Source organism: Syngnathus acus, chromosome 10, assembly GCF_901709675.1.
Source record: "Syngnathus acus chromosome 10, fSynAcu1.2, whole genome shotgun sequence".
NCBI lineage: Eukaryota > Metazoa > Chordata > Actinopteri > Syngnathiformes > Syngnathidae > Syngnathus > Syngnathus acus.
In genome coordinates this window covers 22,343,381-22,356,436 of record NC_051095.1, presented here as the reverse complement: position 1 = coordinate 22,356,436, position 13,056 = coordinate 22,343,381, and the positions used below count along the sequence as shown (strand labels likewise).

The following is a 13,056-nucleotide window of genomic DNA, read 5'->3' as shown; positions in this document are numbered from 1 at the left end:
GTAGATGCAGATACATATAAATACATAACACTTAATTTCTCAAAGTCCCTGCCATTGTTTACATTTTCAAATTATTGCTTCAGCACCATTCCTAGAAAATCAGTGTTCCATTGCTGGTTTGATAGTTTTAGAACTCGTGACCACAGGTCAACAACATTTGACATTTTCTCCCACAGGAACAAAATAACACTGGGAGCCACAAAACCCTTTTGACATCTGAAGTGAGGCTAACACTGCATATAAATAAAATTTTAATCCTGCTCTTATTCATAAAATTATAGCTAAACTTAAATTATCCACCTGCAGCTACCCAAAAATGTTTTGTTTACCTAATGTGATTTTTGCTCCTGAACCTCAGCACGTCAGGGCTGTAAGTTGTCTCCAACGTAACACATGATTGCAAGCGATCACCTGTGAGGCTGTGTAGACAGTGTTTGTTCATCGTTTACGTTTGTTTTCTTCGGAAACAGCTCTTTTCTTGGATTTATGGTTCAAATGTACAGTAGCTAAAAAACATAGCACCATAATCTTCATATGTCGAATTGCATTTAGAAAACCAACCAACTACTGTAATTTACATTGAAATAAAATACTCCGTTTTCCAAAGTCAGAGAGCCACAGCAGACGAATCAGAGAACCACACGTGGCTCCCAAGCCACAGGTTGGAGACCGCTGCACTAGCCATTATTGACAGTAAATTGCTTACCATTCATTCATTTTTAACCATATTACCATATATTATTGTAAAAATAAAAGTGTCTACTGCTAATAATGTTTTGACTGAATGCTTAACCCAAACAGAAATTACATTTTGTAAATCTGACAATTAAATAAGTGAGTACTGTAATCTATAATGTATTTTAAGGAAACATTTCACATCATTTCCCTGATCTATTCCAACTACTCCACCACTAACTCTCTAAATTTATAATTGGCATTCTATTTGAAGTTATACAGTGTATTCAAGTAGTCACGCTCAAATGTTCTGTATTTGGGTCACAGCACCCAATTAAGTCTTTAAATCAGTAGGGTCTTTCCATTTTGAAACAATTTAAGGGTAGATGGCACAGTTTGTTATTTAGAATTACGTAGTAAATTTAATAAAAGGGACTTTATTGGGAAAGTGCAGGGAAAAGCAATACCTTATTTAATTTCACATAAAAAACAAATAACAAAACTTCTGAATGTAATAATACAGTACAACCAACATGGGCTCACATTCCACATGAATACATAAATCCATAATCAAAAATATTTCAGCTCGTTCAAATACATTTTCACTTTTTATAATAGATGACATGCATGCACAGCAAAATTAAAAATAAAGTACAAAAATACATTTGCAAGCTGTATTTTTCACTGGCAGGATTGTACAGTACAGTAAAACACCTAATTTACAGACACAAGTATGACCTCGGGACTGTCCCACTAACTCTGGGACATGCTGTCAATGGTCCAACGGCTCCATCGATCATCACTGTGGTCAGGTCATAAAAATGAAATTTGTTGATGTTTACAGTAGCTGCAGCATGATTATCTTACTGTAGCCGTATTCATTCATAATCATTTGTCTTAGGACAGTGCCTTCTTTTACCGGCTCCCACATTGAATGTCAATTTCTTAAGACCAAGTGCTCTGGTTGAGACAAAAATTTCCACCTGACAACCAGTATGTATACCTTGCATCATTTGGGAATCTTGCTCTCATTGGACTGTTATTCAAATGTTTATTTGTTCAGACAAAACTCCCTAATTCAATATGTTCTTCCATTGATGATGTCAAGCTTCCCATTTGTTGCGACGGACTAGGACTATCTTATTTGGTTAGTTTGTGTATTTTTGTGTGTGTTTAGCTGCTAAATCTTTGATACATCAAACTATGGAAGACCGTTATCAAAGAGCAGTACTTGCACTGTTCAAGTAGATCACTCGGGGGTAATAATGTTTTTTGGAGTGGATAATGGGCCCGACAAACTGGCCCGTGAGGCAGATGATGCACTTGACTACTTGAAACTGTCTACACAATGGTTTAATTTGCCCCAAGACAAGAGGCAATTTAACTCTTCATTGTGTCTAAGTTAAATGTGAACTACAGCAAATGGCGTTGAACTAGTTTATGTGGCAACAAGGAGCCTCCACCACATCAAATGCAAAACAAATTGGTCCTGTGGCTACTGCTTGTAGAACTTCCACGACATGCTACATTTGTTTAGGCATCATCGTCAGAATCTTGATCTCTGGTACTCTCCTCACTAAAAGGTGAACGGCAGCTCAGGTCCGCTATCCCAGACTCCACATCACTGCCGTTGCTGCAGTCGTATGTTTTGTTTAAGTCTTGGGGTGAGAGGGTCAGGAGGGCGCTGTGTGGTGTCTTCAGCTGACAGGGGCTGCTGGTCAGGAGGCCTGACGTGTAGTCTTGAGGGGTGTTTGCCAGGCCGAGATCATTACCAAAAACCCAGGCTGTGGGGCTTTTATCAAAGGTGGCTGCTTTCGGGCTACGATTGCTCATCTGCTTCTCCTCCAGTTTAGAAATTTTCTATTAATCATATAAGACCTCTTTAGTATTAAAACTTACAAGACAACGACTATGTTGACTGTTTTAAATATTTTACCTGTTTGTGCGTGACGAGCAGCTCCTCTAACTGTTCATTTTCCTCTCGAATGGCCCGCAGGTAATCCTCTACAGATTGACGAGGATGCATCCCTCGGTCAAATCGGTTGTACAACCCCCTCCAAAATCTAAGATAATAATAATAACAATGATTATCATCATCATCACTTGGCATTTATTTAGAGCTGACCAAAGGGATGAAATAACGTTTACTCACAGCAAGTTCTTAAAAGTGGCATAAAACATAACACTGGTATGATAGTCAAAAATGTTCCAAACCTTGCCGGTGTACGTTTATGTTTTAAGACAGTTTTCAGATTGAGATGGATCATTTCTATTTCCTATGTGAAACGTTGACTAAATGGTGTGACATACTTGAACCAACAGGGGGCGGTAGATGGCTGAAGGACTCCCTTTGTCTGGTAGTCAGGTCTGTACAAGAGGTTGGTGTAGTCTGCCCGGTTTGACCACAGATGATGCCACAACGAGTGAGTCCTCTCACAAAGTCTAAATGATGTGAAATTAAATTGAATAAAGAATACATGGAGAAATGTATTATTTTTTTAAAAACAGGTAAAAAAGAAGAAAAAAAAATCTTACCGGAGTTCTATCCTTTCCCTCTGGTTGTTGCCAATAAAGTTGCCATACTGGCAGGAGTAGATGTGGCTGTGAATGGTGATTAGAAACCGCTCATTGAACTCGAAGGCGCAGGGAAACTGCTCCATGACTTGCCACACGCACTCCAAGAACTGATCAATAACAGGAGACACTTCTTTCGGGTCTCCGAATAAGTGGTTGCATCTGAATAGAAATTGAGCAGTGTTAGACCACACTACAACATAAAAAGAATCATGCTGTGAAAGTAATCATCAAACCTGTGAGAAAACTTGTGACCGAATGACACCCAGTCTTTCTCGATGAGGACCTAATTGCAAAGACAAGTCATATTAGGACGACTCAAGCAGGGGTGTCCACAAACTATGACCCCGGAGGTCTTTTGCAGACCCTTGTCTGTGTTATAGCGTAATCAATTTTTTAAGCGCCTTTCTTGAACGTTGTCAGGGTGCTGCCAGTTTCCCATCTATACTTCTGACACATCCACCCTGCGTAGCCTGGAAATTTGTGACAAAAAGGTCTAAGGGTGGCCCTGGTTTCCAGATTGTGGAGTTTTCTTGTGAGTTCCATTGTGAAACTTTGGTCGTCTGGGACAGGTCTATTATACCAAGCATAGTGAAGCAGCGTTAAGTTACGATGCTCCTCACGTGTGGAACAAACACCACGAATACTTGAGGTCAGCTCAAACTGTTCATTTAAACTGGGTCTGAAAACCAATTGTTTATTGCAGCATTCTCATGACTCTATCCTTTCATTCGCCTTTTCAACCTCTATTTGCAAGCCTTTAATTTATCTAGACTGATGCTCGTTTTTTATCATTGCAATGTAAAATTTTCAAAAGCAATGTCAGATGAAGAATTTTGACACGAACATTGGCAAAAAGTCAAAATGCCAAGAATCGGGATCGGGTCAACAAACCCCTTTTTGGAAAGGATCCCTCACCAAGCATGGAACTGCGGCGCCCTATATCTCTTGCACCCAGAATAATGACGAAATTGACTGTTAAATACTCAATAACATTGACAACTTTGTGTAGAATTCTGTGTTATGAGCCAGACCTTCGATTTCCCTTTTGTTTTACAACTCGTCTGTGCAACCTGTTTTTATTTTTACTCTTCTGAGCTCATTTTTTTTGCCATAGTTTTTGTGCCAGTACAAAGTGCAGCTATTTTTCCCTCTCACAACACCAAATAACGTTTGGTGCCATTCGCTCAATCACGTTGGTTGAGGCCGTGATATGAGTCCAGTGGACTGAAACGAATCACTGTGGCGCTGCTGTGCAACCATTTAGGCGTTTTGCAGATTGCAAAATACATTCAGTGTAAGGCCGCTTCCTAATGTTTGATCAGAGGACTGGCCCCCGAACCTTGTGGCAATTTTCTTTCCTTTCCTACTCATTTTTGTTCCATACAAAGTTTTTGCTACCCTCCATTGCAATTTTTCTTCCTCAGCTGTGACGTTGGCTTTCACCTGTCTCGTGGACCAGACTGCCACCTTGCTCCTGACGCAAGTACACTGTGAATCATCTCAGTGTCATATGGTTTGCATTACAAATTGGGGTTACATATTAGACAGAGCTTTGCTTTGAGTCATGTCTTACATCTACCCAAAACACACACACACACACACATGCACATACATAGACACTTCCTGACACCTTCTATCCTTTTTGTTTAACTAGGTTGTTTAATTAATGTGTCAGTTGTAACGATACTGTATATTGCGTGATTTGGTTATCCCCGTTTTAGTAGTAATAGCAAATAAATTGTCATATACACAACTTTGTGTGTGTTCGACTCAAAGTTTCAATCTCTGATAAGGTAACATGGCCTCGCAAATATTTATTCAATGTAGCGCCTTCAGAAACAAATTTAATAAACGAGGTTTGCCACCTTTTTTCTGAATATCGATTGGATAGAGAAAGGTGTGGCGCCCCCTTTCGGCAGTCATAGTTTATGTAGGCATCAAACTAAAATGCAGGCACTACCTAAAATTCTCAATTATTATATATGACTAAATCAACATATGTGCTACTAACAACTAAACTTTGCTCTGGTTCTGAATATGGTAATTCTGATGCCCATCACAGAAGCAGATCTTTTCACTAATCACTACCACATGCTGTTTTTAAATAAAGCTACAGTATAAAATAAACAACAACAGGTTCACATTTTTACCCAACGTTTGGACACGTTGGGGAGGGAGGAGTCACTCTGTACCATGAGTCCTTTGATGGTGCGGTAGTATGGATCCAACAGCACGCTGGCCACAGAGCACACTTGAGCAGTACGGTCCCAACCATCTGAACAGTGAACCAGAACACTGGCACCCTCTTCTGCGACGGCCTGCAACGTGCATACACAGAAACTGTTGTAATTCTGACACCGGTCAGTAAAAGATGAAAGTCTGTTTCATTTGAAATTCATTGTGGTGATGATTAGAGCCAGAAAGATGACAATTGTGTCAGCGTCCCAATATTTATGGACCTGACAGCAATTTGGTTGGTTTTATGTTTTAAAGAGGATAAAATATATTATTATGTTTGTAGAGCATTATTGTGAAAATTGTATTATTAATCAAAAGTACATTACACACTCACAAACTAATATTTTGAGGAGAAGTGAAGAAGACAGCAGGGATTCATTTGAAGACTGACCTTGGCGATGAAGATGCCTGCATCCAAAACAGCTTTGATGTGCTTCAGCCAGCCTGAGCTCTCCAGGCCCTCCAGGAAGTTGCACATAGAAGGGGAACGCAGCTCACACACTGTATTCACAACACAGCTGTCTTAGTGGTAGGAAACATCAAGAATACTGGACTTTATGAAAGGACATACATCTATTTGTTCAAGACACATTTCCTTTAACTAGATAATATAGGCAGTGCTGAGCTTTACTGCAAAATATATAATTTGTAGAAAAAAAGGAATTGAATGATATTTTAGTGTAATAAAGTACTACATTTTTCTGTTTTGATATTCATTTGGTACGCTGTCTGGACGTATATGTTACTGCTCCGTGTATATTAAAAGGAGTCGTTGTGCAGGGGTCTCAAAGTCGCGGCCCGCGGGACAATGGACCAGCTCAGTGGCCTAGTGGTAGAGTGTCCGCCCTGAGACTGGAAGGTTGTGGGTTCAAACCCCGGCCGGGTCATACCAAAGACTATAAAAATGGGACCCATTGCCTCCCTGCTTGGCACTCAGCATTAAGGGTTGGAATTGGGGGGTTAGATCGCCAACTGATTCCCGAGCGCGGCACCGCTGCTGCTCACTGCTCCCCTCTCCCCCAGGGGATGGATTAAAATCACACGGGGATGGGTTAGATGCAGAGGACAAATTTCACCACACCCAGATGTGTGTGTGATGATCATTGGGACTTTAACTTTAACAATAGTTTGTGGCCCTTGCCTTAATATGAAAGGTTAATGTGGCCCGCGATTTTGATACTTATAGTTGTGTACAGTGCTGATTTGAATGTGTCTTTTTGGGAGTACACAGTACTTGTGCGAGAAGCTCTTTTCTAACTTAAGTCCAAGTGCAGGTCCAGACTTACTGATAAGCATCTTCAAGCTCTCAACTGCTTCCACCCTCACGCCAAATGTGGCTCAGCTATGCGAGAGGAAGCGTTGCCTGGTCTCTAGCAGCAAGAAGTAGGCAGAAGCCTTGTTCAAAACAATGTTAAAGTTGTGGTTTAATTTTGAGAAGAGGGGTGTAAAAGTTTTTATCGGAACCTATAAAAAACCCAGTGCGGCTCAGCCTCATCCCAGACTCTATCTACCTCCAATGACCCCCAGGTAAATTGAGTTTGAGACCCTTGGTCTAGCGCCTTACACTTACATCAAATGAGCAGACTTTTGATATACTTAAAACATTTAGGTAAACATTTTGGGGTTCATAATATAAACTGTTTAACCAACTTTGTGTCAGTTTTACAGGAAACTTCAACTGGGGCCTGAAGCAAATAATTTTTTTTATTTGAAAACCCGTGAGCGAGAAAAAGAACTTGAGGATACTTTAAAAGTGTCTTAAAAAGTTTAAATATTTAAAATCTTGTGGGAGGGGTTAAACTAAAAAGTTTTCACGAGGTCTCTCTCGATTGCATAAATAAATATTTTAAATCTTGTGGGAGGGTTGAAACTAAAAACACCTCCCCACTCCCATGCCAACAACACGCAATCAAATGTGTGTCTGGATTCGGAAGCTAAGGCTGAGAATGCTGTTAGCTTAAGAAACTCTGCTTTAAGTGTTTCCATGCAGCCCGGCGGTCACATCAATAATTAGTAGAAGTTGTAACGGCCTGCTCACATTTTTCAAAATAGATAGCAGGCAACATTTCCTTGGTTGTGTTCATACTTGATGACTGGGGAGGCACTTCAGAGACCCAAACGGACAACCATTTTCACTAGCACCAGCAAATTGTACAGATTTGTCTATCTTTTTGGGGCAAGGAAAGGTGAGGTGAACAATTTCATCACGGTTACTTTGAAAACTTATTGTACGAGAGCGAGGCTACCACCTAAATGAAACATTTAAGCTGATGCATCAGGGGGGTCTTTAAAATTGGATTCAAGCATGCCGTCGGCCACGCTAGCAATCTCTGGAGGGGCGGGGGCTTTGCCTCAATATTTTCAGACTCTTCTGAGCTGCCAGGAGGCAAAGAGTTATAATAAGTGGACAGCAGCTACAACGATTCAAACGAGGGACCGCATCATTCTCACGCCCTCGGTTTTGCTTTGGGGGTAGGTCGCAGATTGTGCACTCCAGGAAACCAAAATAACTCAGAAATAAAACCCAGATGGATTCAAAGTCTTCCTGGGATCACCCCGGCACAATACCCAGAAATTCTCCTGTGGGCTCAATTGAGGCCTGATTGCAGCGCAGTGCCGAGTGGCCGAGTGCATCTGAAAGCCAAAGTTACAACTTGGTCTTGCAAACTGTGCTATATAGTCATGTGAAAATAACAAGCCTTCCAAAGATGATGCCAAATATCAGACATTTTTTTCCATAAACATTCAAGTGATGAAAACATTTCCGAAACAGTGATGAGTGCACTGCCAACAAAACATTCCAGCAATAAAGCCTCTGTGAGAGTTAGTGATTATTGTACCTTCTAGCATTTTTTGTTGGCTGTTCCTCATCACATGGATGTTCTCAATGGCGACGAACTGGAATTTAATGTGGGAGTAGTTGTCCTCATTTTCATAGCCTTTTCCCGCTGCTCGATTTGCCATCGCATTTAACTGGAAAGATATTTGGCTGGTTGTTAGAAAGATCGGTCTGTTTGTTTGTTTGTTTGGGTGTTTTAGAGTAGACCAATTCAAGTTACATAACACTGATCATAGCGTTTCTAGATAAGAGCCGAGATTCCCACGAGTGTTTCTCTTTGAGGCATATCCAGCTGCAAATTCTGTTTGAAAATAAAGCCCACCTGAACACACATCACAATACTGAACGGCTTGTATTATTGCAGCGCATTCCTTCCATCCATGGGGCTCACCTTGGGCCTGGTATCCACCACATACATGAAGTCGCTGCAGGGATTGGACCTCAGTATGGCCTCCAGCATCTGCTCATCCTCGAAGGAACGCGCATTGAAGCCTGAAAGAGGTTGGCTGCTCCGGCAGATGGTGGCCTGGGAGGAGGCGAGAGGAAGCTTCATTTGTGGATGCTTTCACACTACTCATCCCGTCAATTATTACTTTACATGGATATTTGCGGGGACAAATACAAGGCATTTGAATTAGGAGAAATAATCTTCTCATATCTCCATTTATTAGCCACAGGAGACAAAGCCAAGAATTATTATGATACAGTTCTCCCTTCAGACCGATTAACCAAACTTAAGTCTTTTGTATGTTTAAGGCTTCACACACTGGGCCCTCAACCCTGGGAAGTTGACCTTACGCTCATAAAGCACTCTCAACTGCCGCGTTAAGGACTAATAGAATGATTTATGAAGGCTTATGAGCCTGAATGTGGCCAAGATGCTTTAGCTCAAGAGTCATGCGGGACCAGTGAAGAACATTATCCATATTTACTCAGAATGCTGGGCAATCCTTCACACAAAACCCTTTTTTTCTTGGAGGCTTGCACGATATCAGACTTGACCAGAGGACATAAATGTGAAGAATGCTCAATCATACAAAAGCCATCACATTGTTTGAAGTCAAACAGACCGAAGCTGTTTCAATACAAAGTGCTTTTTGCACTGACAGAGTACATGGTGTAAAGCCACTAGTACAGTGGTTCTTAACCGTGTCGGAGGTACCGAACCTCACTAGTTTCGTATGCGCATTCACCGAACCCCTCTTTAGTGAAAAATAAAACTATTTTTTTCAAATTCAAGACATCGATGTTTTTTACATCACCTTGTTCAAAGAACAAAAACCAACACAATGCATGAACTCACAACAAATAACATACCTGCAAATCAGTGTAACTTCTGCTGTTGCCTTTACGAGACCAGTTCAGATATGCGTCATCACAAATTTACACGATAAATCAGGTATGTTCGGAGGGGAGGCTCTGCCAAACCCCTGAGACCAACTCACCGAACTCCTAGCGTTCGATCGAACCAAGGTTAAGAACCACTGCACTAGTAGTATCAACAAGTTTGATTCGTTTTCTGACAGTTAAGCCATTTTATGAGGAACCACACAAAAAGCAAAAAAGAAACGTGCCATGCCATCCACTTACATGATTTTCTTTGTAATAGTATGAAAGAGTAGGAAATCTTCCTCTGCTTCTGAACTTGGAGCTTGCTGCAATGACTGACGGAGTTGTTGACACGGGTACGAAGAGTTCAGCAGGGTAAGTGTCACTCACCTACAAAAATAAACGTAACCACGTTATTGCACGGTCCACATTTGTGTGAACATTAATTGCTTATTCACAGATCTCTGGGCCCTGACCTTGTAGTGCCGGTTTACCAAGGAGAGTTTCCAAAGGGAGTTTGGGATTCCCATTCTGCTGTACTCAGCTCGGAGGTCCAAAAAGTCCCACTCCTGTCGTCTCTCCTTCTCATCAACATTTGGTTTATATGAAAAGCAATACAGCTCATCATAACGCTCTACCAAATACAATAAAGGTTGAGAGAAGTCAGCTTGAGAAATACAATCTTACACGCTTAAATCAGTGATTCAAAGACTGGAAAAGGCTTCTTTTTTTTTTTTTTTACAAAAAAACTATCAACAGGGAGTGCCGATGGTGAGACGACCGGCCCGGAAATTGACCGTGGACGTTTGGGAAATTCCCACCATGCCCCGCTCCCTAGATTAGACACCAGTCAGTCAATCACCCGGTTGTGAAAAACCCAGTTTTTTGAGCTGGCTCTTTGAAGTGAACGATGGGAACCGCTTCCTGATTGTGAGCTCAATTGTTTGTTTTTCTCATCTGATAAACCCGCAAATTATTACTCAAAAGTGTGGTAGCATTTTGTGTGTTCATGCTAAGATGAAGGGAGCGGCTACAGACATGCAGCACAGTGAGCACACAAACTGGAGAAGGAGGAATGAAGTTGTCTTTGGGACATATTTTAGAATTAATACTTTGAGAGCTGAAGGTAGGTTTTGCGAAATTTAAGTTTTATATGAAATCTGTCAATCATAATCAGTGGCCGATGGATCGGAGCACTAACAAAAATCATGCAATGCAGCCACAATGAAAGCATACAAATTGCAAATATACAATTTCACTTGTTATTTTTAATATATTGACATAATCCAGGCCAGGGGTCACCAAGTCTGGTCCCCAAGGGACGCCACTCTTAAAATTGTGTACGTTTGAACGTATATTTACGAATATGGACGTATTTGCCAACCAAGATTTTTTTTAGGCTACATTAGCGATGCCATGCTTTTGTAATAACATGCACAGGCTTGAAGCAAGCAATTCACCTGGTTGGGAGAGACGCTGCAGTGACACGTGTACATCATGGCACTCTCGCTCTTCGGGTATGACAAAATGAAGAACCTGGAAGTTTTTGCAGTGTATAAGCAGAGGGCATCCAGACGGTGTGGTCGCTTGTTTCTCTACTCTGAAAACCAAACTATGAAGCACCTAATAAAACAAACAAAAAATACCCATGAAGATTCGGTTTTGCACTGTAAAGAGGACAGAAAAATCATGTTCACGACTTGTCTTTGAAAAATTCCATTCATCCATCATTTACTTACCCAGGTTTCATTGCACATTCGCCCTTCCCTCTCCACAAAGATGGTGTGGGTGGCCGTCAGGTAGAGGGTGCCCACCCTGCTCTTTTTGGTGAACACTCTGTCTAGCAGCCTGACCTTCTCCACCTGGTGGAGACAGGAGCAGAATCTAAAACATTCATCGTGAATGACGTCATTCTCAATCCCCTTTGATAGCGTGGATTGACTCACGTTACACTGAAACGCCCCCCAGCGATCAGTCTACGTGGCTCTCGCTTCTTACCACCTTTCACTGGAGACTGTATATTGCTGAGCATAAACCTTAAGAACCGAGTGACGGCTTTACGGCTGTGTCAGTGAGATGGAAATGATGACTCCATCAGATTTGCGGTTACCTTAGGAAGTCGGATGTGCTCCATTGACAGGAATGAAACGAGCCACCGTCACAATATCACCACTGAAGCAATCGCGACACAATTGTGAAAGACGTTCGACTTTGGACGTGTCGCCAGTTGCAATCAGATAAACACAGGCATATACAGTTCACATATAGCCATTATGATGTGCTCTGGAAGCTCTCAGTAGCGGTGCCCCGCTAGGTCCTAAAGCCCCTTTGACATCATGACGGCAAGTTTCTTTTGTGACGTAACAAACCACATCAAGCAAATCATTTCAAAAACATTTACGCCCTTAATGTGACCTACAATTTAAAAATAGAACGAATTGTATCAAGTTTAATCTTCTGTTGCTTGGATTAATGGCACAGACATGATTTTTCTGGTGCCATATTGAGCTGATGATAACAGGCTTGCCAATGGGTTTTGCTAAATACCCATCGACAATCCAAAATAGTGAAAAAAAAAAGTTTTTTCACTAACCATTTACAGTCTGTCCCTTTGTCTGTCCCAGTGTTGAGCATATCTACTTTTACTTCTATCCTCCTTCCTCCATGCGTTCAGAGTTATTTATTTATTTATTTATTTATTTATTTATTTATTTATTTATTTATTTAACCTAAAATATAAAAATTGTGTGGCGTCTTACTATTGTTGTCCCTGGTGGGGGTGCACATTTTAGTCTCTGAACAAAGATGGTTGATGTTTACTTTTAAATACATTTATTTTCTATTTGAGTCCTCTAAAACATGTACTAATTAAAGCTACCGTGTTTTTCCATGCAAAACGCGCCCCCGTGCATAATACGCACCCTACAAATGGCATGTCGATGATGGAAAAAAGCCTGTACCCATGTATAATACGCACCCAAATTTTGACTCTTACTTAAGTCCGTAAACGTAAAATTATTTCAGAAAAAAGATCATCTTTGGGAACAACCGGATGTTATTCTGCCGGTCAGTATCACTGCGCATGCGCTAGCAAACTCGATAGCGAAGAAATGTTTCGGATTTGTGTAGGGTACATTGTGACAGCAAACGAGCAGGTGATCGAGCAAGCGTCTGATACGAGAGCATTGTGTTCGTATGGAGCGTGTTTGAAGTGAACAGCAGAGAAGAAAGGAACAAGGCAAAGTGTTGTGAAATAAAACATTACCTGTAATACGCATTTTGTCATTTGCTGATTGAAACTGCTAATTAAACTGTGAATTGAAACTAATAGGTAGAGAACTGAACTCTCGCTCTTTATATAGCTGACGTGTCTTGCGCATCCGATCTGCGCATACTGT

General features: G+C 41.1%; 1 protein-coding gene across 2 annotated transcripts; it reads right to left on the bottom strand.

Annotated features, from left to right (window-relative positions):
* Positions 1–1,092: 1,092 nt before the first annotated feature.
* Positions 1,093–11,985, bottom strand: mtmr7a (myotubularin related protein 7a). Of its 2 annotated transcripts, none has more exons than XM_037262404.1 (14): positions 11,769–11,985; positions 11,398–11,520; positions 11,119–11,281; positions 10,135–10,292; positions 9,920–10,048; positions 8,721–8,876; positions 8,331–8,463; positions 5,882–5,991; positions 5,445–5,570; positions 3,486–3,535; positions 3,211–3,411; positions 2,986–3,117; positions 2,612–2,738; positions 1,093–2,535 (listed from the first exon to the last, which is right to left on the bottom strand). In XM_037262404.1, the coding sequence occupies exons 1-14, from the start codon at positions 11,790–11,792 to the stop codon at positions 2,209–2,211; spliced, it is 1,959 nt and encodes a 652-aa protein (XP_037118299.1). In that variant the 5' UTR covers positions 11,793–11,985; the 3' UTR covers positions 1,093–2,208. The 2 variants fall into 2 exon arrangements, with proteins under 2 accessions (XP_037118299.1, XP_037118301.1); XM_037262406.1 differs by having other exon boundaries at positions 8,721–8,855; positions 11,769–11,984.
* Positions 11,986–13,056: the final 1,071 nt, after the last annotated feature.